Source organism: Podarcis filfolensis, assembly GCF_964270895.1.
Source record: "Podarcis filfolensis genome assembly, chromosome: 8".
Lineage (NCBI taxonomy): Eukaryota > Metazoa > Chordata > Lepidosauria > Squamata > Lacertidae > Podarcis > Podarcis filfolensis.
This window is the reverse complement of record NC_139611.1, coordinates 7,246,034-7,272,112: the sequence shown is the minus strand read 5'-3', so window position 1 is coordinate 7,272,112 and position 26,079 is coordinate 7,246,034. Positions and strand designations below refer to the sequence as shown.

Sequence of the window (26,079 nt, the reverse complement as noted above, 5' to 3'; positions counted from 1 at the left end):
TCCCTGCGCGCCCGAAGGAGGCGGCTCCTTGTGAGGGGAGGAGGGAAAGGCGGCCATTTTGTTCGCCCGCCGACGCTGTTTGCGGCATCTCCACCTCCTCCTCCTCCTCCTCCGGAACGAGCGAGCGACCGAGCGAGCGAGCTGGGTTGGGGGGCGGGAAAGCGAGAGAGGGAGGAAAGGGGGCGCGCGGTAGGGCATTCAGGAGAAGGAAGGAGCCAGCTCGGGAGCGGGGGAAGAGCCGCGCGGGTCGACCCGGCGGGCTCCGGCTTCGCTCCCTCGCCCCGGCCGCTGAGAGGCGATGGCGGATATTGACAAGCTCAACATCGACAGCATCATCCAACGGCTGCTGGAGGGTGAGCGAGGAGGGCGGCTTGAGGGAACGGACCGGCGGTGTGGGGGGAGGATAAGGATGTACCGTGAGGCTGGATTAAAGGGGGGGCGGCGCGTGAGGCGGCTTCCTTGGGGGGCTTCCGCCGCCCTCTGGGGTCGCTGCCGCGGTTTGGGGAGGGGGCGGCAAGCCATTAAAAGGGGAGGGGTTGCCCACAGTCTGGGGGGGGGGGAGGAAGAGCGCGGAGGGGCGAAGGCCGTTTTATTTTATTTATTATTATCCCACCCTTTAGTTACAAAACAAAAAGCCCCACTGACTATAGCTCTCCTCATATTACGGTTATCGGTAATAATAGTAATAAATGAAGCCTAATAGCGTGACTTGTGTGCGCGCGCCGTTCGCCTCCTCTTCGCTTCTGGTTTCAGGCACTTTTGGGGCGCTTCTCCCTTCCTCCCTTATCTTGGGAGGGTGTTGTGTTTGGGGGAGACCCGAAGGTGTGGAGGCCAAGGGAAGGGGGTTATCGAGGGTGTCTTGGGAGGGGGGCTGTTGTGTGTTCTCGGGGGGGGGGATCGCCACCAAAAAATGAGGGACGTTTCTGGAGGGGGGGTTGTACTGATGGACGGGCGGGCATGTAGTGGTTTAGATTTAGGTATGCGTGTGACTTTATTCATTTACAGTATATACTGCATCTAAATGCTGCTGCTGTTGTTCCTTTTGCCACAAAAAAGAAAGAAAGAAGAAGACAGGAGAGACTGGTAGGAAGGAGGATGCTGTAATGGTTTTGTGTGTGTGTGTAATATATATTTTGAATATGGGGTACGTGGATTATTTGAGAGAGGACTCTTAACAATACAGAGGTGTGTGTGTGTGTGTGTGTTTGAATATGGGATGTATGCATACACACAGGTCAAAGTGGTATAGAGAGGATTCCCCCCCCACCGCCCCCAAACTCTCTTGGGGGGGGGATGAAGGTTTGTCTTGAGAAGAGTAGGGATTTTGGAGGCCCTTGACAGACTCTGCTTGAGGGAAGATGAGTATTTGGAGTGGAATTGGGGATGTGCTCCCAATATTTATTTGCATTGGTGTTTCTGTAGGGAGGGGGAAAGTGGGTTGGGGTGGATTGCAGAGGAGCAGTGAGATTGAGGAGCATTATTGGGAACGGAATTTGGGGTTGCTTGCCTGTGAAAAAGTGTTCCCATAAGGTGGAGGGGTGAAGTAAGGGGATGCTGTCGAGGGCAGGGTGGGGAGAAGCTGCTGAACCCAATTAGGAATGGTTTTTTATTGCAGTGGGCTCATTTTTTTTTAAAGTGCCCCTTTGTGGTTCTGTGAGGAGGTGAGGTGAGGTTAAGAGTTTCAGCTAGAGGAAAGGGAAGTAAAGTAGTAATTGTTGTGGGTGGGGAAAGACTATGTGGAGGATGGTAAGAGGCCCCCTCAGATATGCATAGAACACATCAGGGTATCTGAAATCCCATAGCCCATCGTTCATCTCCATTCTGACTTTGTCTTTGGACTCTCCTGAGTTGATTTGGCAGGGAAGGAGGCAAGACTAAAGGGTCCACATCCAAGATGGAGGGTCCGGAGGTGCTTTGTTTGTGCCTCAGTGATCTCTTTTCAGATTACAACAGTCTCTTCCTCAGTTGTTCTTGTACACTGCGTGTGTCTGTGTGTGCATACACACACAAACATATAACTTAAAGATAGGCGGGAGTGCACACAATTCTTATTCTGATACATTAGATGTGCATGCAGTGCTTTATTCTGACGTTTTTCTTAGGGTAAGTGCATAAGTAGTAGGTTGGCCATTTTTCATTGTTTTGCCCTCTGCTTAGCAAAGTGGAGTCTTATTTCTGTAGTAAGGGAAATCAGTGTTGGTTTAGTTTCCCTCCCGAAGCTGCATGACTGCTGGCCTGGGGAATCATGAGGGCGTTAAAATGTTGCTCACCCTCCTATGCCAGTCTGTTGTGGCCATTATTGTGGCAAGGGTGAAGCTTGCAAACAAATTAAAAATTTAATCCTTGTAGCAACATGAACATTTGACTGCTCTAAAGACATGATTGTGAGCCACATGGATGTCTGCTCATTTGAACATTTTCATCTGTCTGACCTTGGTGCTGGGGTTGTTTCTGATATGCCGTGTTCCCTAAATCTTAGATAGTGCATGTTTTGATTTCTAGGTTTGGGTAAACATGCTTATAAATCTTGGCTGAGGTGAAGCGTTGTGAAGTAGCTGATGACAAATTATCCTTGTAGCAGCAAGCAATATCACATTTAGCTAGGGAGGGAGGCTGCACTAATCTAGCTTTGTCTGAGTCTATCCAGGACTTATACTTGAAGAGTTCAATCAGGGAATTAACTTTTCATTTGATGCAAAGTAATCTGCAGCAATGTGGTCTGAGCTAAATATAAGGGATATGTCTTGCTGTAGTCTCTCGCCTCACTTCAGCGTCCCTTCCAGTTTTTTAAAGATACCTTTTAAAAAGTCTTTCTCATTTATTTTAGCATAGCCATGTAAATGGATAGGATTTGTGAATGTAGGATATTTGGGGTTGGATAAAATAGAACTAGAGACATTGCTTCCATTGGTTTGGTGTTAGTCCTTTTTCCACCACCTTGATTTACTTAAAAATATAATTTATCATGTCTCCATCTCATCAATGAGCTTAAATTTAAGATGCCAACAATATTGATTTAGTGTAGATTGATTTCTCAGTAATTTCAGTGTTAAATTTCTTGCTACATAAACTTTGAAAAGTTTGTGTAGACAGAACTCTAGGAGCCAAGCAGGGCACATCAACATCTTAGAAGGTAATATAAATCGTATGGCAATTTAATGCCAAATTTGTGGTAATAAAATGTTAAATCATTTAGTAATGGAGAGAATTTTTGAAACATTTCCACTTGGAATTTATACTTAAAAGTAGCTCAGCCCCAATGAACGTGAGACTTCAAAGAGGTTAATGTTGCAAGGCATATTTGGTTGATTTGTGTATTGGATAGTGCTGTTTCTTAATTGTATATTTATACCCAGCTCTTATTCAAAGAGCTTGGGTTACTTTGCATGTGGTCTCCCAGTCTTTTTCCTCACTGTTAATTGGTGAGAATTGTGTAATTGTTCAAGGTCTAAAAAGAACATCTCCTTGACTAATAATTGACACAATCAACAAGGAAGTAAGTTTAAAATTGTCAGAGAAATTGCTATCACAAAAGGTAAGAGACAATAGCAAGATCATAGAATCATAGAGTTGGAAGAGATCCCGAGGGTCATCTAGTCCAACCTTCTGCAATGCAGGAATCTCAACTAAAGCATCCATGACAAATGGCTACCCAGCCTCTTCTTTGGACCCTCCAAGGAAGGAGAGTCCACAATCCTCCTGAGGGAATCCATTCCATTGTCAAACTGCTCTAACTGTTAAAGCTCTTCCTGGTGTTTAGTCAGAATCTCCTTTCTTGTAAACTTTCAATCTCCTGGTAGGCATTATGAGGAAGAAGTTATTGTAAAGAGAAACTGGTATTCTATCATTTCTGGATTGAGCCAGAGTGTACAAAGTGCTTTATGGTCATTTCTCATCCACTCCACTATACAGAAATTCCATTTTGCAATTGGGTAGCTGCTGGATCTGAGAGGGAATGATTTGCCCGTGAATACTGGTCATTTCATGGCTGTATTGAAAATTCGAAACTCTGATCATCTGAGTTCCAAGACATTAGCCCCTACTTCAGTATTCATAGGTAGTTGAGTATCTGTTAGCAAGCAGTACTAACCACTTTTCTATATGACTGGAATGTCTTGTAAATGTCTATTAACACCAGTGTAAATGCTGGCTAGCTTTTTCATTTATTATCAAAGATCAAAATATTCTTTTGATCCTGTCTACAAATAAAATGTAATGGCCTGGTTCTGATATAACTAGAAACTATAGTTTCCCATTATGAGAATGATCCTGCAAGATGACAATTTGGCTTGTATATGTTCCCATGCCCATCATGCATGCGAAGTGTAGGGCTGGGCAATATCTAGTTTTCAAAAAAAGTGATATATCGCCAACTAAACATCATGATATACTGATAACACTGTCTGAAATAAGGCTGGCTTCATGGTTTTCCCTGCATTGTGATTTTGCTGCCCCCCACATGAGGCAGGGGTGAGCTGAGCCGGCAGAATTGACAGGGGCTGCAGGAATCAAGAGAAGCATTGGCTGGCTTCACAGTTTCCCCCCATGAAAAATCATATTGTGATTTTTTGCATAGCACACATATAATGATTTGCGATATATTGCCAGGTCAAAAATTATGAAATGGTATGGATGATGCAGACTTCAAAGCAGTTTTGGACAATATATTGCCCAGCTCTAGAGGAGAGATTATCTGTAACTTCTGCAATCATTTTAAAATGAACTGTAGTTCCCTGTTATGTCCTAATTCAAGGGCCTATGGTTTGTTCTAACTATAATTAGCTAATCGAAATTTATCGATGAAGTTCTGTCAAGTCTTATTTTCTATTAGGTCACACAAATGGCTGACTCTAGTATGCGAGGTGGGGCTACTGATTTTTTATTTTTGTCTTCATGAGATCTGAAGAAAGATATTAAGCATGCAGATATTTCCTATATATATATTTTGTTTGCTGCTTCATGGAGAATTTCCTTAAAGCTCAAAATGGTTTCTACAAAAATCACAGAAAGTGACTAAATCAGTTTGCTTTTAGCAGGGAAAAGGGATGGATTGACAAGACTGTCCAAGGCTGCACTGTCCAAACCCTTGATGCACACAGTGAACATGGTTGCAGTTAAGCTGGTTTACAACATGAAGGCTTATTTTAGAATAGTAAAGTTAGTTTAGAACACTATAGAAAGCAAAAAGCTGTGGAGAAGGAGTGAATTCGGGTATCAACTCTTGTACAATGTTATATAATGCTTACATAATGGCCACTAGTGATAGCTGTGGGAGATGACATTAAGGTATCAACTGAGCTTATGAATAGGGTGTCTCCCCTCTCTCTGCAAGTAGCCTAACTCTGTAACCCCTCATTTAGAGGTTAGATCAGCATGACTTCCCTCACAGCATCTTTTTTGTGGGATTCCCTGCCTTGGGAGGTCTGCGTCCCTTCTGCCATTAAGTAAACAACTCCACTTCTGAAAATGTTTTTCCCCCTTCAGACCATAGAGGATGGTGGTTTGATGTTAATACAAAGGAACAATACAACTATCAGGGTATTCACAGGGAAAACCACTAATTTCTAAATGATGGTTCACTAAGCTACAGCAGCTTCTTATGAGATATACTGTTCAGTGATCCCTTGCAAATAGTTGAGCCCCAGCTATTTTGTTCTTACAGATCAGATTTATGATGACACTTTAAATCTCTGGATACAGGATATTCAGGGAGTGGGAATTTATTTACACAAAGCAAGGTTTGGCAGAACAGTGTTGCTCCTTGGTTGGACCAAGAACAAATCCCTTAATTTGTTAATACTGAAGGAATGTCTGTTTACAAGAGGTTCATAAACTACTGACAAACTACACCTATATTTTTTCAGATCTAGTTCTAACTTGAAATTTTCAGCAAGTGCATGTAAATGTCAAATATGAAAGTAGCAAAGGCTTCAATGTTACAGCAACTTTAATTGGTTAGATTAATTAACAAGATATAATTGACTAATGATTAATTGAGAAGCATTTTTAAAAGCATTTGAGAATTCTGAACAGGCAAATCACATTGCAAAATAGATAGTAGATTAGCTGTAAGTACCTGCTGGAGCTGGGCGATATTGTAGTATGTTGTCTGAAACTGGTATGACATTCAGATTGTGATACTGGTTTCAGACATTGAGCTGGCAATAGTTGCTTTCAGTAGTTCCTGAAAACAACAAAAATGTCTGAAATTTCAGTGCTTGAAAAATTTATGCTGTCTTTGCAACATATGGAAATTCTGCATGTTTTCTAGAGGTCATCTCTTCTCATTTGAAGTCATGCCACTTTCAGAGATCTTGGTCATACTTCTTATTTATTGGGTGATTTAAGTAGCAAGTTGGAACCTGGCTTGTAGGCTATGTTTTCCAGCTTCTCCTTGAAGACATCTAGTAAGGGAGAGCTTATAGGAAATGACTAGAATTCCGAATGGCATCAAATGCAGATTGCTATTCTAGGATACATTCCTTTTCATCCCTGTCTGGCCAAACTTCTCTGCTTGTGGGGGTGATGAGAATATAAGCTGAGGCAGTGGCAGAAGCTTCTGTTTCACAGATGCTGCTGAATAGTTTTGCCTACAGGCCTTTGGTTCCCTCTTTAAGAGCATTACTAGAAGCATATTGTTTCTAAAATGCTTGATCTGTTTTCTGTCTATAGAAGCTTTTAACATGGTAACACCCTTAACTGTTTAAAAGCATATAATGTAATTATCAGTGGGTCATTTTTATAAACTCTGTCGCTGATGGACACTTTGCATTTGTGGCTGCTTACTTATAGTTTGGAAGGAGAACTTGGGGCAATTGCTCTATTGCTCAATAGCTTCATGCATAATCACACTGCAGAGATGGGGAAATATATTAATAGGTTTATGCCTTATTACTTGTGTTAAATATTTTAATTTCACCCTCAATATACAGTGGTGCCCCGCAAGACGAATGCCTCGCAAGACGGAAAACTCGCTAGACGAAAGGGTTTTCCGTTTTTTGAGCTGCTTCGCAAGACGAATTTCCCTATGGGCTTGCTTCGCAAGACGAAAACGTCTTGCAAGTTTGTTTCCTTTTTCTTAACACCGTTAATACAGTTGCGACTTGACTTCGAGGAGCAACTCATAGAACGCAGTGTACATAGTAGCCTTTTTTGAGGTTTTTAAAGACTTTGGTGATTTTTGAAGCTTTTCCAAAACTTCTTTTGCAGCCATTTGGTAAGTTAAGCTTTTAAAACTTTTTTGGGGGGTTTTGGATTTTGGGTTGGGGTGTTTGGAATTCAAGGACTTGGTGTTGGGGAGGGGTTTGCAAGAATCTGGAAGCTTGTGTGGTTTTTTTCTGCATTTTTATGATTTTCTGTGACCATTGGGCCACTCTGCTGTTTTTTAAAAAAAATTCTGGATTTGAATTTCTGTGTGCTGGGTGGCTGGGGGAACAGTTGGGGAGGGGTTTGCAAGAATCTGGAAGCTTGTGGTTTTTTTTCTGCATTTTTATGATTTTCTGTGACCATTGGGCCACTCTGCTGTTTTTTAAAAAAAATTCTGGGTTTGAATTTTGAAATGCTCTTTACAGAATGTGTGACTTTAAAGAGCACTTAATCAACTCTTGTTGTACCAAATTTGGCTTTGTTTGGACTTTTTTTGACCATAGGAACGCATTAATTGATTTTCAATGCATTCCTATGGGATTTCGTGCTTCGCAAGACGAAAAATTCGCTAGATGAAAAAATTCGTGGAACGAATTAATTTCGTCTTGCGAGGCACCACTGTATAGTAGTACTGATAATGTCATCAATGAATGCTAACAAATGATGGGGAAGAAAAATTGAAACATGTATTTGCTCATGTCACAACCATTGCCCTGCAATTATTCTGCTGGTAATTGCAACTCCTTTCTGAGTAAGTAAATTGTCTTAAACTACACTTCAAAGTAAATTGTCTTAAACTGCTTGTTCTGCTTCCTGTATAACATCAGTGCACAGGTGGTGTCTAGATTGAAATAGGTCAGTAGAATACAGTGGTACCTTGGGTTACATACGCTTCAGGTTACAGACTCTGCTAACCCAGAAATAATACCTCGGGTTAAGAACTTTGCTTCAGGATGAGAACAGAAATCATGCTCCGGCAGCGCGGCGGCAGCAGGAGGCCCCATTAGCTAAAGTGGTGCTTCAGGTTAAGAACAGTTTCAGGTTAAGAACGGACCTTTGGAACGAATTAAGTACGTAACTAGAGGTACCACTGTATGTTGCACTGAAAACAACACATGCATCAATTGGGGAAGGCTCTGGGAAGGCTTAGTTAGTTGCACTGCTCAAACATGAGGTAGCATGTCTAACTGGTGTGAGGAACATTCTTGCCATCAGGTTTAATTGATTTGAAGTAACTCTTATTGGGTTTGGTGAATATCATACTCTGGCTTAGCTTGGGACCCATGCAGTTTTCAAATTCCTCTTGGTTTTGAATTAAGATATTCAACTTTTGCACCTCTTCCCTTCCATGTAATTAAGAATAGTTGGGACTGCAGCTTACATGGGGGTTTTGTTCCTGGGGGTTGCATGCAAAGGCAAAATTTGGCAGGGCAATCGGAGATCCTGTGAAATCTCAAGACAGGCTTGCAAGAACCTCCAGAGCCCAGTAAGCAAGAGTCTCCTGCTCTTTGTCTATTTATTTAACTATTGGTGATAACTTGGAATCCTTTGCTTTGTCAACTGACAGTAACTTGGAAGTTGTATGCAGGCAGTGCCTGAAATTCCCCAGGCGTGTTTTGCAACTGGTGCAGGTCCAATTGTAACCACATGGAGATCTTTAGATGCCTGTTTGGCAATGGGTATCTCCATCTGGCTGGCCCCTCCATCTTGCTTAAGCAGGTAAGCAGAAGAGCTTGTTCAATTTATAGCCTACCTTTTCCTCCAAGGAGTACATGGTTCTCCCCCTTCTCAGTCAGTCCCTACAACAACCTTGTGAGGTAGGTTAAGAGGCTGTGACTGGCCCAAGGGCATCTAGTAATCTTCATGACTGAGTAGGGATTTGAATCCTGATCTCCCAGGTCCTAGTCGGACACTCTAATCACAACACCACACTGACTTCCTAAAGAGTACTTCTGTGGGGCAGCTATATAAATTAAGTAGGTAAATAAAAATGGGGAAAGCAGAATATCACTTGGAGAAGGATCTGAAATACTCTCCTTGAAGCTTGAATTTGTTGTATTCTAGATAGTTTTATTTGATGTTTTAATGCATTGTAAACAACTTGCTTTTTTCAATTATAAAGCAGTAGAGAAATGAAATGAGTAATAACAATAATAATTTCATCCCAAAAAAGGGCACCCAGACATTCCTTTGTGGTGACCATAACCTAGATTTAAGGTGCCATTGGGCAATTAGCTTATATATCTTGAGTTTCTAACACTGTTGCAGGTTAAACTGAAATAGGACCATAAATGGGTACTGCTATTTAAAACATATTCTCCTCTTTGGGGGGAAAAATTTAACTGCGTAATCTTGTCAGCTCATCAGAAGGAGCAGTGCCTTAAATCTATGATTAATCCATGTGACTGTTTTGAGTAATATACATGTTTGGGAGAGGATGGAGTTGGAATAAGCAGTGTTGCACTAGATCAGTTGTGCTTCCTGGGAAAATAAATACCACTGGTGTAGAATCTGTTTCATATGGTTGTCCTCAAATTATAATTCTTGTATCTGTAGCCTAAATATTTCACCAGCATAAAATACATTGGTGCAGCCTTTATATGAAGCATTTGTTTCCTGGACCACTAGAATTTAGGAACAACACATATTTTAATAGGCAGTGTTTTCATTATTTGCCTTTTAATTCCAGCAGTGGGCAAACTTCCCTCAGCTTGAATCAAAATCTGCTTGGTAATCATGAGCCTTCTCTGTAAGAGTTCAGAAGATATTTCAAGACCCAAAATTGGTCATTTCCATTTATTGTAAATAATCTGTTTTATGTGTTTAATGATGATTGATTTGAAAAACTCAGTAGATCTCATTTGCTAAACATGACCATCCTTTTTTTCTTTCACAGTAAGAGGGTCAAAACCCGGTAAAAATGTGCAACTTCAAGAGAACGAAATAAGAGGATTATGCTTGAAATCTCGAGAAATCTTTCTCAGTCAACCCATTCTGTTAGAACTTGAAGCACCGCTGAAAATATGTGGTAAGCATTGAGATTTGTTGGCTCCAACTACCCCTTTTTTAATGAACTGATGATGATGTGGCACAACTTCTTAGGTGGTATTTTCACCATCTCTGAAATTGCAAATCCATTAAAATATTGCTGTCAAAGTACTCTAGTCATCCTATGCAAATCATGCTACTTGAGGGCAAAAGTAGAATTGATTTGAATAGAATTCTGAAGGGAAACTTCTTCAAGTAGACAGAATAAAGAGGACACAAAAGCTTTATCCATCAACCCAGTGGAGATTTGATTTTAGGTTATGGATACAGGCAACGACCAGTTTGCCTGGGGGTTATGTTCCTGACCCCTGTGCGCATTGGTGGAGCATGCATAAGCCCGCTTCACCACATTATTCCACTGCCCTTTTACACCCTCTTTTTCAACCACTTCCTCATTGCTGTGATGCACATGGGCGCGCATCAGTTGGTCGTTGTCTGTATCAGTGTTAGTAATATCCATAGCCATTTGTATACTAAAAAGTGGTGGCCCGTTTTTCTTCATCATTGCATGATTCTGTAAGTTGAAGCAGAAGGCCTTGCTTTTCACAAGAAGTCAAAGTAAGTTGTGTTAAAAAAGGTAAATTAGGTCCAGTCGTGACCGACTCTGGGGTTGCGGCGCTCATCTCGCTTTATTGGCCGAGGAAGCCGGCGTACAGCTTCCGGGTCATGTGGCCAGCATGACTAAGCCGCTTCTGGCGAACCAGAGCAGCGCACGGAAGTTGTGTTAGATACATCTTAATGCAAATGATTTAAGATTAAACTGGACTTGCTTAGTCGGAATTAATAACAAATAAAATTTTCACTTCAAGCCAGCTTCAATTTTTAGGACTGGCTTTGTTGTGCTTCTAACCTCACAGATCACAAATAATAGTATGAAAGTTTGTACTTTGGAGAAAACAGTGGTACAGTCCATTGAACATCTCTTTGCAAAAACACCAATGAATGGAATAGGAATAATAATTGGAGGAAACTTACTGTTACATATGCTTACTTTTCTTAATGTTGTGTAACAATTCTTATTCTTTAAAGTGAGTATATTAGCATGCATTTGCTTTAATGAGCCAAACTCTCAAACCATATCAACACCATTTTGTTTTGTTTTAAGGTGACATCCATGGACAATACTATGATTTACTTCGACTCTTTGAATATGGAGGTTTCCCACCAGAAAGCAACTATCTATTTCTTGGCGACTATGTTGATAGAGGGAAACAGTCTTTAGAAACAATTTGTCTTTTACTGGCCTACAAGATAAAATACCCAGAGAATTTTTTCCTCCTTAGAGGGAACCATGAATGTGCCAGCATTAATAGAATTTATGGCTTCTACGATGAATGTAAGTACTTCTGGTGCTGTCTTTTGAGACTTTAGAAAGTGATTCATAGTGTAAATGGCACTATTTTTACTATAAAATAACCTCTGGGTTTGGAGTGAGTTGCTTATTAATGACAATACTGACTTGCCTAGTTAAGAGACTTTTCCATCATTTTGGCAGGTGAAATATAGCCTTCTTGTTCTTCCTTTGCTCTCTTCAGAAGAGAAAGGTGCAACTACAGTCCGGTCTTCACCAAGTCACTGCTCTGCCCAGCCTCCACTTAAGTGTTAAATTAAGCTCATATTTATAATGTTAACTTTTTCAGTTTGAGTTTGCAAGTACAAAGTTGAACCCATTCCTCCTTGAGTGGGCACTGGGTGGTGTTGTCTTCCTCCAGTTGCTGGACTGGATGTGAATTCCTCCTCTTCCTTGGAGGGCAGTTCATTATCAGCCTTGCTTGAAGATAGGACATACCTTGTTACTGCTCTTCTGGTCCTTTAATAATCGATTGATTGGTTGGTTAAAAGCAAGCCTGATTGAATTGCATGCCTTTTTTTTCTTCTCTGCATGGTGGTTAAGTACAAAAGGGATGCTCCATGCCATGACACAATGTGTAATCTCTGTTTCCTTTTGTTGCACTTTCTGGAATTGACTATAAATTCAGTTTCTGGCTGTTCCATTTGGTGATATAAACCTAGGGTTTGAAAAATATACGTACTTGGTTTCAGGACTTTATGAATCAGATAGTCTGCTTTTCCTATAGCCTCTGTCACTTGCTTGTCTTTAGTAACCAGTGTGCCATTGAGCCCACTGGTTTTAAAATGTGTTGAATCACATAATTTATATCAATAAACACTGCATTTTTCACAGGTACATTTGTACTAAAAGTGGTTTACAAAGAACAGTAAAAGCGTAATACTTCAGTAACTGCCTACAGCAAACCTATTACAAACTTTGTGGTTCGTATTAATTGAGGTGGGAGGAGATCCACTTTTTCAGCAGCTTCAGATTAACATTGCACTATTATTCTCCCCAGTGATTTTATAGTACCAAATGATGCTAATCGTGGCATTTGCCATAAGCCTTGCAAAGCATGTTCATATTTCTCTGTTTAACGACTTCTTTAATGGATACAAAACAATTGAGCACCTGCTTTGCATACAGAAGGTCCCCAGGTTTTATTCCCCAACATCTCCAAGTAGGGGTGGGAAAGAAGAATCCTGTCTGAAACTGCTGCTGCCAGCCAGTGTAGATAATAATGAATTAGATGTACCCAAGGGTCTAACTTGGTATAAGGCAGCTTCCTTTGTTCTGATTTGTCTGGGACTGCCTGCTCACTGATATCTGTAATCCCAGGAAGACTTGTTAATAAAGCAGAACATGTGATTAAAAACACAGCCAAACGATCCCTTTCACATTACAGCTTTATATTATGGAATAGCCTTCAGTCCGCTGGTTCCGTCTCGGTGGTTTGAACTCCCTGTCCTTTTAATAGCTTAACTCTCCTGATGCTCAGGTGTATTTTTGTATCTTGTAGGCTAATTGCAGCATTCACACTTAGATTCTCCTCATACTCCCCACCCCTTCACTCAGTGAACTTCATACTTAGTCAGGTTTGTAATAGGTTCAGCATAATTTGTTGGTTAGGCTTGCTTGGAAGCAAATTGCGGAAACTGTCGTGAGTGTGATAAGAGGACTTGCACTTGATGCTGTCACCATTTGACAGCATCTTAGGCAGCATGTGCTTCAGTAAAGTAAGAGCAATGTTCAAATAGGTCTAGGATATGGGAGCCTAAATTCCGGGTCAAGACTAAGGGTCAGTTATCAGTGGTGAAGGTGCAGTGAGGGATCATTAGCAAGCTCATGGCTTATTTTTGCCTTGGGAGTCTCTAAAAGCTAGAACAGTTATTAGAATAGCATCTGTATGTGAAAAGGGTTGATGGTGATGACTTGTAAGAGTCCTGCTTGACTGGGCTAAAGATTCATCTAATCAAGCATCTCATCATCCTGCAGGCAGAATGTGAAAGTGGTCTACCTTTCCCACTGTTGTCCCTCAAAGCTTGTATTCAGGGGTACACTATCTCTGAATATAGCCTGTGTTACACACCTGTGTTACACAGGTGACGTTTGTCATCAAGGGTTTTAGCTGTTGGTAGCTGCTATGAATTTGTGTCACAAGCTCATTTAAAGCCATCCATGCCAGTGACCACACTGTGGCTTGTGGAATGAGCTCCATACATTAATTATGTGCTGTGTGAAGTAGTACGTTTCTGTGGTCTGTCCTGAGCTTCTTGCCAGTTTATTTCTAGAGCACGTATCATGACAGAAGGGGAAAAGATCCTCAAAGGTTTGAGATACCCCTGTGTTTGGGTTTTAGCGGGTATGGAAAACAGTTCCCCTCTGCCAACACAGACTAAGACCTTAATGTTAAGCAGATCAAAGATACAAAAATGTAAATGTAGGTCTCCTTGTCCTCCCTATTCTCTTCTTCTGCCACTGTTAAATTCCAAGTGAGTTCATGTTCTGAAATATCTCCCTAGGTAAAAGAAGATACAACATCAAGCTGTGGAAAACCTTTACAGACTGCTTTAATTGTTTACCAATTGCAGCCATTGTGGATGAGAAAATATTCTGCTGTCATGGAGGTAAGTTGCTATATGATTTACAAAGTGATACTTGCTTATGCCTTACTACTGACCATTTGGGTAAGTCAGCATTAGAGTCACTCAGACCTGTTCAGTGGGGCTGCAGCTGGGTACACTTGCCCCGGGCCCTAGAGGATTAAGCTGGCCAGGGGCCTTGCCAGGCACCAACTTCCATTTTTTGTTTGAGTTTATAATGTTATTCTAACAAGACTCCTGCCCCAGGCCTCAGGCAAGCTCTGTGCAGGCCTGGAGCCACTTTCTCTGCATTTCTTTCTATCTAAAGCACAGGTTGAGCACACTGCAAAATTTGAGATAATGTTTCTAACTCTCAACAGGTTTTTGGTGTAACAATGTATTGAATAATGTTTGTCCAAGCTGCCTATTGGTACCCTTGTTTGCATAGGGGAACACCTGCAAACTACTTTGACCGAGTGTGATATAGGAAGGAGTTACTATATACCAGAGCTAGTCTGAATATAGTTCCCTCCCCCATACCATTTGAACTGCAGTCATGACAATGAATCACCAGAACAACGAATTTGGTGACAGGAAGTAACCATGTATGCATTTGGTGACGCCACCATTAGAGTGAGGTGACTATAGGGTGCTCTAGCTTACATGTTACTGTAAAGATGGGGCTAATGGATAATCTGAGACAGAATGAGAAGTAGACCTCTACTGAAAAGGCCTAATTTTGTAACTGCCGGAACTCTTCCACTGAAATATGATGCTATAAATGCATGCTATCTGCTTGTGGGTAATTGCATACTTGTAGGTAATTGTAGGTTATCTGGACAGTTCCCAGTGCCATGTTATAAAAATACTTGTGTTATACTAACCTAGCATCTCTTGACCCATTTTTGATTTAAATATTTAGCCTTGCCACTCCTGAACTATAAGCAACTACAGTATGCTTACACAGGCAAAAACATCAGGGTTGCAATACTAGACGTTGAATTGGGAGGCTACAGCTGAACAGATGTGAGGACAAATATTCTGACCTTGCAGAAAGGACAGGTCATACCTCTTTAATTTGAGGCAGCTGCTTTAAAGCAATAAAATGTCCTACTTTTGAGCAGCTTACATATAGTGACTGTCTGACTCCGTGATGGGCAGCTTGCTCTGGAGATGGCTGGTGTGAGGGGAAGGATTAATCCTGTAGCCCTCCTTGCTCCTTCATTCACAGCCTACAGCATTACTGGAAAAGAGATGGATTTTTTTAGCACTGAGTTCCATCTTGAAGAAATTTATTTTTTGTGCCAATCAACCCTACGTTGTGTAACCCCTTCAAGCCAAATTCCAGTGTATAATGGGGTGGTAAAAAGCGGGTGGCGCTGTGGTCTAAACCACAGAGCCTAGGGTTGCTGATAGGAAGGTCGGAGGTTTGAATCCCCGCGACGGAGTGAGCTCGCGTTGCTCGGTCCCTGCTCCTGCCAACCTAGCAGTTCAAAAGCGCATCAAAGTGCAAGTAGATAAATAGGTACCGCTCCGGCGGGAAGGTAAACGCCGTTTCCGTGCACTGCTCTAGTTTCGCCAGAAGCAGCTTAGTCATGCTGGCCACATGACCCAAAAAAATTTTCTGTGGACAAACGTTGGCTCCCTTGGCCAGTAAAGCGAGATGAGCACCACAACCTCAGAGTCATTCGTGACTGGACTTAACTGTCAGGGGTCCTTTACCTTTACCTTTAAATCTCCCAAACAAAGCTGTGTGGGGTGTCTGAAAAGGGACACTGAAATCCATTTTCTTGGATCAGTTCTTGTTTGAAAAACCATGGGACATTTTTCCTGCTCCAGTACATTAACATTGATTCTAATGAAAAGTACCCTATCACAAAAATTAACAGACTACTGGGTGGGTGGGTGGGTGGGGGTGTCCCAGGCACTTTTTATATATAGAAAGAAAACTAAATTGTATCTTACTGAAATTTGGGGGCATTGTTAATCATTGTGCAGATAACAATATCCTAGTTTATGAAGATCACATTGTTAGTCTACTGTGTGAATCATGAATTGAAAAGTGCATCCATTTGTCTCACACTCATGGTAACTGGTTGTAAGATCCTACATGGGAATATTTTAAAGACATTTTACCTCTTTAGTTAAAAAAAGGAAAGCATGCAAAATGTATATTGTACAGTACAACACTCACTCTCTCACATACATACTATTTACCACCTTGATATATTTTATGATAAAGCATTATAGAAATATTTTTATTAAATAAATATATGGAAGGAGTTTTGGTTCAGTGCTTGCGTAAGAAAAAACACTATCTCTGTAGTACCGGCACCTTCCCACTTATATAGGGCTATGTTCCTGGGTACCATGCATATACATGAAATCATGTGTAGTTGGAAACACCAATCTAAAAAGCCAAATTCCACTACAACCGCCCTCTCCAAACCGCCTTTCTCAAACTTCAACTCTCCATAGGCATCAAAGGTTGGTGCAAAGGCTCCTGGAATTGCTAGCCATTTTCCTGTTCTTTTTGAGCTGTTTTTGCCCATTTCACACCTTTCTGCAGTTTAAATCAATTTATTTAATTATTTCCCAGCACCACACACATATATGTGGTTGCACATGAGTTGAACATGCATTAAGTGAGGAGATGCCTGTACCGTGTCGCTTTGGGTACCTGTTTTCACCGTGGTGATTCTGTGAAGGAGTTTGTTCCTCTTCCTGTTAAATTTTCTCATCTATGCTAGGGTTACCAGACATTCCTGGGGACAGTCCCCGGAGCTGCAAATCTGTCCCCAGACAAATTCCACCCCGGAATGTCCCCAAATTTGCAAATCTGTCCTTGGGAAACGTGGCAGCGGCAGCCTCAGCAGCCCGGAGTCAGCCTGGTAGCGCAGTTGGCTCTGGCTGGCTTCAGGAGCTGCTCGCTGCTGTGACGCCCGCCATTTTTCTTCCCTGGAAGTCCCCATATGGTGTGTCTTGTGCGCAACACATCATATGGAGACTTCCAGAGAGGAAAAATGGCAGGCGCCATGGCAGCAGGCAGTGAGCAGCTCCTGAAGCCAGCCAGAGCCAATTGCGCTACCAGGCTGGGTCTGGGCTGCTGAGGCTGCTGCCGCCACTGCCAAAGGGGAACTGGGGACGTCCGGTGGTACAGATCTCCTGCCCCTTTCCCCCTTTGTTGTGACTGGTCAGGGGAGGCTTGGGAGTCGCGGCCGGCCATTGCCCAGTTTTTTAAAAACTCTGTGCATTTATGTTTCACAGAGTGTGAAAGAAGGGCTTTGCACCTTTATACAATATGCATGTGTGCTTGGGCCCAGGGTCTTTTGCCTCACCATCCCCACTACTTGACACCCTGTTGCTACTCAGCTTCAAAAAAAAAAGGGGGGGTCCCCGGATTCATTGAAAAAAATCTGGTAACCATAATCTATGGCTCTTTAAATACCCTTGATCTGCCACTTTCTCCTTCCTTCAGATTTTTATATTCAGGGATAAACTTACCCTACAGACCACCACTCTTGCACAGCCGTGATCTCTTAGTACCGAGTACTCTAGCTACCCTATCTTGGGTCTGAGACGTGTGGATACAGATGTCCTATTCATGGGCATTTCCCCCATGACTCTTTAGTCTTTTTAAAGTACAGCCATTCATACATATTTGTGTGCTAGTTACAAATTTATGTCCTGTAATTCGCTTTGAGAACCTGAACCACTTGTCCCATCATCTGTGAGGCATACCAGATCAGATGCTTCCACCTAGCTGGCTCTGCAGGTGGAACATGTTTTATTTTGTCTCTACGGCTGTTTCTTTCCAGCATCATTTATGCACATAAGTGTCACGACCACTGACACTTCTTGCACAGTACCTCGGCAGCCTGTGATGTCTACAGCCTTCACACCATTCATGCAAGGCGCCATGGGGGCCCCACACCAGTCACAAATTCCTATGTTCCTAACCAACTCTTCTGCTACCAGTCTCCTTGCCTCGCAGTAGCATGTCCTTGGCATGAGAGGATAGTTCATACCAGAAATGGGACATATCTGAGGAATAATTTTGGATTGCACTGGAAAGCTTCCTCAAAATAAGCATAGATGAGGTTGCAGTTGGGATGAAGATACTGTCACTGCACAGTGTGTGCATTTGCCGAGTGCCCAGCATGTGAACAAAATGCAAAGCAGCTGCATCTTAATCCCCTGCAGGCTTATCGCCAGACCTCCAATCAATGGAACAAATCCGACGAATTATGCGGCCTACCGATGTGCCAGATCAAGGCCTCCTTTGTGATCTGCTGTGGTCTGACCCTGACAAAGATGTCCTGGGATGGGGAGAAAATGACAGAGGAGTTTCTTTCACGTTTGGAGCTGAAGTGGTTGCAAAGTTCCTTCATAAACATGATTTGGATCTTATATGCAGAGCTCATCAGGTAAAGACCAAATGCTAAGAGTTGATCCTGGGGAAGGAGCCACCAGCTCCTGGGCCCCAGTGGGCACCCCTTGGTCCACCACGCAAGAAACTGGTCAGTCTCTCCTATTTTCCCCCTCCCCCTTCAAGTTCACTTGCCTCAGAACAATGCTTGCTTTACGAGTTCCTGTCCTTGTCTCTAAATTGCAGAATGACATGAAACAAGCAGCTTGTGAGGTTAATGTGGTTTTGTAGCTAGAAGAATGACTGGGCCCTGGAGGCCTGGATTCATAGGCACAGCCATAGAACTTCCTGCATAGACCTCTATGCCACTGTTATTCAGTGTCCCATGGTAAAAGATTTAGATAAATGCTCAGAGCTTCTTTCATATATGTATATATATATAGAGAGAGAGAGAGATGGTTACAGATCATCACAGAATGGGGTGGGGAGCAGGTGAGATTGGGAGTGGTTTACACTAAGACCATGTCGTGATGACATGGCACAACTGTGGTGAGATTTGAACCAGGGACCTCTGAGATCACGACTTGGGTTAGCAACAACACCAAAGTAATTCTGCTGCACTAGAAGGAGTGGAAGGAGGATTATAAAAAGGTTAGGAGTATTAAAATTATTGCTGTTGTGTGATATTCACCCCCTTTCAATTAATTGAATTGTCTTTGCTTTAAAGGTGGTTGAGGATGGATATGAGTTCTTTGCAAAAAGGCAACTGGTAACTCTGTTTTCTGCCCCAAATTACTGTGGGGAGTTTGACAATGCGGGTGCCATGATGAGCGTGGATGAGACTCTAATGTGTTCCTTCCAGGTACAGTATATTTTTAGGGTTTAGGTGCCTCATTTTCCCCAATAATGTTGCTTCTTTTCACTTTTAAGCCGGTCTTCCTTAAATTAAACCAGAATCATAAGCACTACTATTTGAAAATGCGTTCCATTTCCTTTAATCTGTGCTGAGACACCAGCTTGCCATAAAATAAGTAGGACAGCTGTAATCTGTTCCACCTTGAATTGGATTGTCCAAAGAGTCACGGCTCTTCCCTGCTGCCTAATGCTGGTGATCTGAGAGGAGGCATCGAAAATTGCAAGCAGTGGGAGGGAAAGCAGGGTGACATTTATATCCAAGGTGCTGCTGTTTACCTTTATAGCCCTAAATGGATTAGGCCAGAGGTCCCAGGAGCACCTGTTACTGAATGAGCCTTTCCCATCCCATGCATTGAGATTCTGGTGGCACCCTGCTTAGCTACTCTCTTAAGTGAAGAAATGTTGTCTTCCTCTTGGAGCAAGGCTGTTTTGGCAATAGAATCTGCATTGACATTCCTGAAGACCCTTCTATTCCCTCTTCCCTTTGGGAGTGGAGGGAGTCGTCTTTTCCTACACTGCAATATTTCAGTAAGGTGAGGCTGTTTAAAATTATTGCCCTGAAAAATAATAATTTGTGTGTGTGCCAAGACCCTGAATGAATGATTTTACAGCTCTAAGCCGCCTAGCCATGCCCATTGGGTGGAAATCACAAAATTATGGGTGTAGAATATATATAGCCAGGTTTTGGGATAACCCCAGTAGGCCCCTTCTTGTGCTCTCATCTCTGTTCAGCTGCATACAGTGCTTCCATGCTAAGAAAGAACGTTGTCATTCCAGATTTTGAAGCCTGCCGAGAAGAAGAAGCCCAATGCTAGCCGGCCTGTAACACCACCCAGGGGTATGATCACAAAACAAGCAAAGAAATAATCACTCTTGGCCCTGCCTAGTTGGGACTTGTACTATAGTATATAATCATTTTTAAAAAACGGTAACTTGTATCTGTCAGCTTGCTAAGACTAGATTAATGTGTTTGTGGGGCTTTTTTTTTTCCATTTTGATGGATGGCGTTTGCTGGTTGTAACAGCAAATGAGACTTTCTCCCTTCTCAAGAAGAGTTTTTTAAAATTCTTATGTTCATTTGAAGAGAGAAAAAAATGCTTTTTTCCCTTATTGTTCCAGCTGTATACTTCACAGCAACCTACCTGTCATTCCGGGTAATTGTACAATTGACTCCTTGAACCTGTACAGACCAGGTGGTGTGTGATGCCTGCTTTTCTTTTAGGACCTTAAGAGGCACTAGTGTGCTGCAAGACTAGGAAACTGATTACTGTCGAATTACATATTGTTTATACAAACCACTGTGAATGTCTTTTATTTTATTGTTTTAAAGGGATTGCTTTTTTTCTTGTCATGTACACTAGTTACGTTGCTGTCAGCATTTTGAAACCACCCCATAACCTTTGCCAGCTTCCCTGGTATGATGTATATTTTAATTCAAGCACACTTCCCTCCCGTATACTTCAAAATGACAATTAAAGCCATTATTTTAAAGATTTGTGTCTCTTTTTGTGAAACCAAAGTGCATAGAGAAAACTTGTTGGCACGGCTCATAGGGATTCATTGGCAGTATCTAAGTCAGGTTTTTTCCTCTGCAGGAAGGACGACTTGAACTAGCAGAGAGTAATGCTGGGATCAGCTGGGATGCAGGATTAAAGCCTTTTGATACTTCCCCTATATTCAATGTCGAAGCTTGCTACTGTGCTATTTTAGCCAGTTCAGAAAGCTGTCACGTGTGGAGAGCTGTTCAGAGACTTGCCTGAGAATTAGAATTCCTTTTAGGGTTTGTTTGTTTGTTTGTTTGTTTGTTTGTTTGTTTGTTGCAGCTGAAGACTTATTCCACAAAGTTTAAAAAACAACCAGCTACAACAGTGAACACTGTTCACCTGTTTCTATGAATATAACACAGTATCCTGTGGTGTGTGTTTTTTTTAATTAAAAAAACCCTAATCTTTTTGAACAGATGACAGTGTACAATACAATGTGGTAAAATGCTTATTAAATGAATAACTTGTTAAATCTTCTCAGTGTCAATTTTATCAGTATTGCATGCATGCAGGGTAGAATGCAACTTTGGGGGAAAATGTTTCACAAAGAAGCTTGAGCCTACCATGCTGATGAGTCCTCCTTAAGAAATTGAATTTGAACAGCAGCTGCTCAAAATGACAGGCCAGGATACACACCTCTGAACCATTCCTGACAGTGCAGTGACCAACTGGGCCTGGCTGTTCCTCCTGTGGTTCCCTTGTTAGAAAGAGTGAAACCCAGTGCTCCAAGAGAGTAGATTTCAAAGGGGTATCTTCTGGGATGAGCATAGATCAGCTTTGCAACAGCTGGTCAGCTTGCAGGCAAGTCTAGATCATAAGGAACTGTACCTAAAGAGTGCCTGTTTCAGAGTCTACTTGGGCACAAGATTTAAGAGGCCTCTCTGGGGTCTTAACTGCCCAGCAGATATGCAGGAAGCAGGCAGGCTGCATGAATTCTCAAAGAAGGCTGTCTTGCCCAGGGGACCAACAGTTGTACAGAGTGTGTGTTCATTCCCTTTGTTTCATACAGTGGAAAAGGAAGGAACCAAAACGTACTGCAGACCAGGGCCCTTTTGTTAACACAATTCAAGATGTACTGCAACAAGCAGAAGTGGAAAAGGGTATGCAGAGCTTGTGCCATCAGCTCTTGAGTGAGTCACGGCTCAGAAGAAACTGCAGATATGCCCCGTATATTCTAAACTGTCTCTCATTCAATTCAGTTGCATAGGTCAAAAGCGGTGAGGGGAGAAATGGTATAGCAGGAGCAAAGGAGCCTAGCCAGTGTAACTGTTGGGTTGATGTTTCTTGCTCTTTCCCCCCCCCCTCCTCCCTATGCTGAAATAAGTGCTTGCATGCTTGGCATTGCAGCTCTGTGTTCTCCAGCCTTTCTAGTTTACTGCTGGGTCTTGAGACAGTCAAATCCCTAGTTTCTCCTGAATGGGGTAGGATGGAGAGAGAGAACTTTTTCCCAGGCCTTCAAATCTCCAGGAAATGTTAAATCTATAAAATAGTTAATACACATCTAGTTTTTCAAATCCCCAGTTTTCATGAGCTGGCATGGTTGAGAGGAGTCCCAGCAGGGTCTCCTAAGGTTGGCACAATAGGAGCTGAAAATTTTGTTGCCTGAGGCAGAGCAGCAACTTTTGTCACATCAAAGTGCATCGTATCCAAGCCCAGTCGAGTTGTTTTGGCACCCGAAGCAGAAAAGCCCCATCCTTCCCATAATAAATAATGATTTGCTGTCCTTTCATTACACCCAATGAAAGGTGGCCATCTCAATCTCCCTAATGGTATGGCCAGCCCTAAGGCCAGTGAACTGAATTCACCTGTGTGAATAGTGTGTACAGACCTGCCTGTGTGTGAACTGCCAAATGGGTTTGGTGCAAGTTTACACAATTACATTGAAGATAGATCTGGAGTTGGAAAAATTACACCAGGCAAATTTCACAGCCAACGTGCATGTATATACAAGTCCACATTGTGTAACCACAATAGTCTCTGAAAAAGCATGCAGATGTAATGCTGGGTGGGCCCTTAAGATTGGTTCATAAAAACAGCTTGTCATAAGCTAGAAGTAGCTACCCAGACCCAGCCTTGCTCTGAGACCTTGTATGATAGCAGATAGATCCAACCTATGAAGAAAACCCACCAATATGCTACGCAAACTCGAATAGGAGTGGCTGGCGAAACCCAGCCAGACGAGCAGGATATAAATATTATGTACAAAACATGGACATTGTCAAATGGCAATAGGGGTATTGGCAGGGGGGAGTCTTAGTGGATTGTTTCTACCTTTACCCCAACCTGTTGAGCCTGTGCATGTTTGCAATATGCTCCCTCTTGAAAAACCTTTCAGTTAATTCATATTAATCTCTTTAGTCAACAAAGAAGATGCCTGGAATGGTTTCTTTTGGGGCTGGTCCAAAATACAGCTGCTGGGGGCAAAGGACAAGATTGCACCCTATTCCATGTGACTGAACAGTAATTTTATTATTTATACCCCACCCATCTGGCTGGACAGATTCCAGCACATCTAAAAACAAAATGTCAAACATTTAAAACTTCCAGATACAGGGCTGCCTTCAGATATCTTCTAAAGTTGTGTAGTTCTTTATCTCCTCCTCTGGTGGAGGAGGGGACGTTCCACAGGGAAGGCACCACTACCAAGAGGGCCCTCGTATCTGGATCTGTGTCCTGGCTGAACAATGGGGATGCTCCTTCAGGTATACTGGGCCGAGGTCAGCACCAACACTTTGAATTGTGCTCGGAAACGTACTGGGTGTTAAATGGTCCCAGCGGCTATTCTCAGTCACCAGTCTTGCAGCCACATTCTGGATTAATTGTAGTTTCCGAGTCATCTTCAAAGGTAGCCCTAAGCAGAAGATAACCACAGCATGCACCACTCTGGCAAGACAGTCTGCAAACAGGTCGGGTCTTAGCCTGCGTACCAGATGGAGCTGGTAGACAGCTGCCCTGGGCACAGAATTCACCTACGCCTCCATGGACAACTGTGAGTCCAAAATGACTCCTAGGCTGCACACCTGGTCCTTCAGGGGCACAGTTACCCAATTCAAGACCAGGGAGTCTCCCACACCTGCCTTCCCTCTGTCCTCCAAAAACAGTACTTCTGTCTTGTCAGGATTCAGCCACCATCCATCCTCCAACCAGCTCCAGACACACAGGACATTCACTGCCTTCACTAATTTTGATTTAAACGAGAGGGATAGCTTGGGTATCCTATGCATGTTGGTGATTATCCAGCCCCCCCCCCCCCTTATCTCTCCCAGCGGCTTCATATAAAAAGCATGGGGGAGAGAACAGAGTCCTGCGACCCCACAAGTGAGTGCCTAGGGGTCTGAACACTCATCTCCCAACACCACTTTCTGGACACGGCCCAGGAGGAAGGAGTGGAACCACTGCATAACGGTGCTCTCAACTCCTCTAGACAGTCCAGATGGATACCACACTACCCAATGGTAGGACTGGTCCCACAAATGACTATGGAAGGAATGAGGGAGGTGTGGCAGGCTGAACCTCAGGCAGTTAAAGATCATAAGACAGGAGCTTGCAGAAACCTAACATGTTCTGAAAAGGGGTTGCTATGAGACAAGCTGCATGATAAAATGATCAGCATTTCCACCTGCAGTAAGTGAGTGATGACAATACTTTGCAGGATTGTCTAAATCAGGGGTGAGGATCCTGGTGCCCTGCAGGTGGTTCTGTATTCAACACCACAACATCTCTGGCTGCCTGGGTCTGATGGGAGTTCAGCAACATCTAGAGACAGCGTGTTTCTCTACAGAGGCATCCCCTGCTCTCAGGTGGAAATGCACCTTCTAAACAGAGGCATTCTTTCTCATCTTGCATGTTAGCAGGGACTGCTACCAGGGCGCAGCCACTCCGCACGCTTGCAAAAAGGAAAAGGGGGAAAAACGGGCCATCAGGCAACGGGAAAGCGAGAAATGAAACTGCCGCTGACCACAATATGGTTTTCCTCGCCTCCAAATTTCCTCCCGCGATGGAGACACGAGGAGGAGGAGGACGATGTTTTTGCAAGCCAAGCAAAGAAAGAAAGGAAAGGAAAGGAAATTTCCTGTGCAAAACAGGAACTTGAGCTGGAGGCGGGGTGTACTGCGCGCACACCCACGCCTGGATTTGACCAACCCCCAATCCTCACCCAACTGGGGATCCAATAAATAAATTCCTGCAAACTTTACTTTCCTGGAAAAGCCCGAGGGGCAGAATGGGAGAGATTCTGGGTCGGGCGGGAGTCGCTTTAGAGTTTTATCTACAGTTTATTTATTTATTGCCCCCAGATGGTCCTCCTCCAAGCCGCCGCAATCCGGGTCGCCGGGACTTGGGTTGCAACTGCGCTCCTCCCTCCTCGTTCTCTCTTTTCATTATGAAAATAAATCCCACTTTATGCACCAATGAATAGCAGGAAGGCGGAGAAAGAGGCGGCGGCAGCAGCCTCGCCATCAGCAGCTGTGCAGCGTCCGGTCCTGGCTAGGCTGGCGGTTCTGGGTCTGCTCCCTGCTTGCAGCCAGACACGGTACTGGGGATGGTTTTTTGGGGGGGAGCGGGGAGCCAGCGGGCAGGGCAGGGGGGCTCCCGAGCAGCACTGCCCCGCCTCTTGGGGTGGCAAACTGGAAACACCAACCTGAGGCTCCGGGCATCCCAGGGAGGAAGCGTGCGCAGCCCCCCCTGGTCCCCAACTCTGCATGGAGGGGGAACAAGGACGAAGTTTCTTTCCCTCGATTCCCCCCTCGAGGAGCTGCTTGGGTGGGGGGCGAAGGGGTGCAGAGATGGACCCTCCCCGTTCTTTGTGTTAGGTCCCAGAGGCCTCGCCTTCGGGTTTTTGGGGGGCCGCTGGGGGGTAGTTTTCTGGTCTTGTGGGCTCCTGGGATTTGGTGAAGTCAGGAGGCGAGGGGTTGTTGGGTCAAAGGAGCAACAGCAAGGAGGAAAAACGAGACAGATAAACGGATGGTCTTAAAGGGGAATGGGTGCGTCCGAGCCAAACCCGGGATTCATAAAAACAACATTTTAAAATAATAACTCATATATCTCACCCTTCTCTTGAGGAGCTTTGGGTGGTCTAGAGTGGTTTTACTAAAAGGGTTTGAATATGTTCCCTAAAAATTAGGAGTGGGAAATGGGTTGCCT

General features: G+C 43.3%; 2 protein-coding genes across 3 annotated transcripts in view; both read left to right on the top strand.

Annotated features, from left to right (window-relative positions):
* On the top strand, positions 1–21,409 carry PPP1CC (protein phosphatase 1 catalytic subunit gamma). 2 transcript variants are annotated; one of them, XM_083629632.1, is made up of 8 exons: positions 1–353; positions 10,043–10,174; positions 11,300–11,530; positions 14,050–14,154; positions 18,313–18,536; positions 19,206–19,340; positions 20,171–20,231; positions 20,989–21,409. In XM_083629632.1, exons 1-8 carry the CDS (start codon positions 299–301, stop codon positions 21,000–21,002), a joined length of 957 nt encoding a protein of 318 aa, XP_083485758.1. In that variant the 5' UTR covers positions 1–298; the 3' UTR covers positions 21,003–21,409. The 2 variants fall into 2 exon arrangements, with proteins under 2 accessions (XP_083485758.1, XP_083485757.1); XM_083629631.1 differs by having other exon boundaries at positions 20,171–21,409.
* A 3,348-nt stretch (positions 21,410–24,757) lies between these two features.
* Positions 24,758–26,079, top strand: part of HVCN1 (hydrogen voltage gated channel 1) — a 28,624-nt gene continuing 27,302 nt past the window's right edge. The window contains exon 1 of the mRNA XM_083629712.1: positions 24,758–25,468. The gene's annotated coding sequence lies outside the window, so the exon portion shown is untranslated. The remainder of the gene's footprint in view (positions 25,469–26,079) is intronic.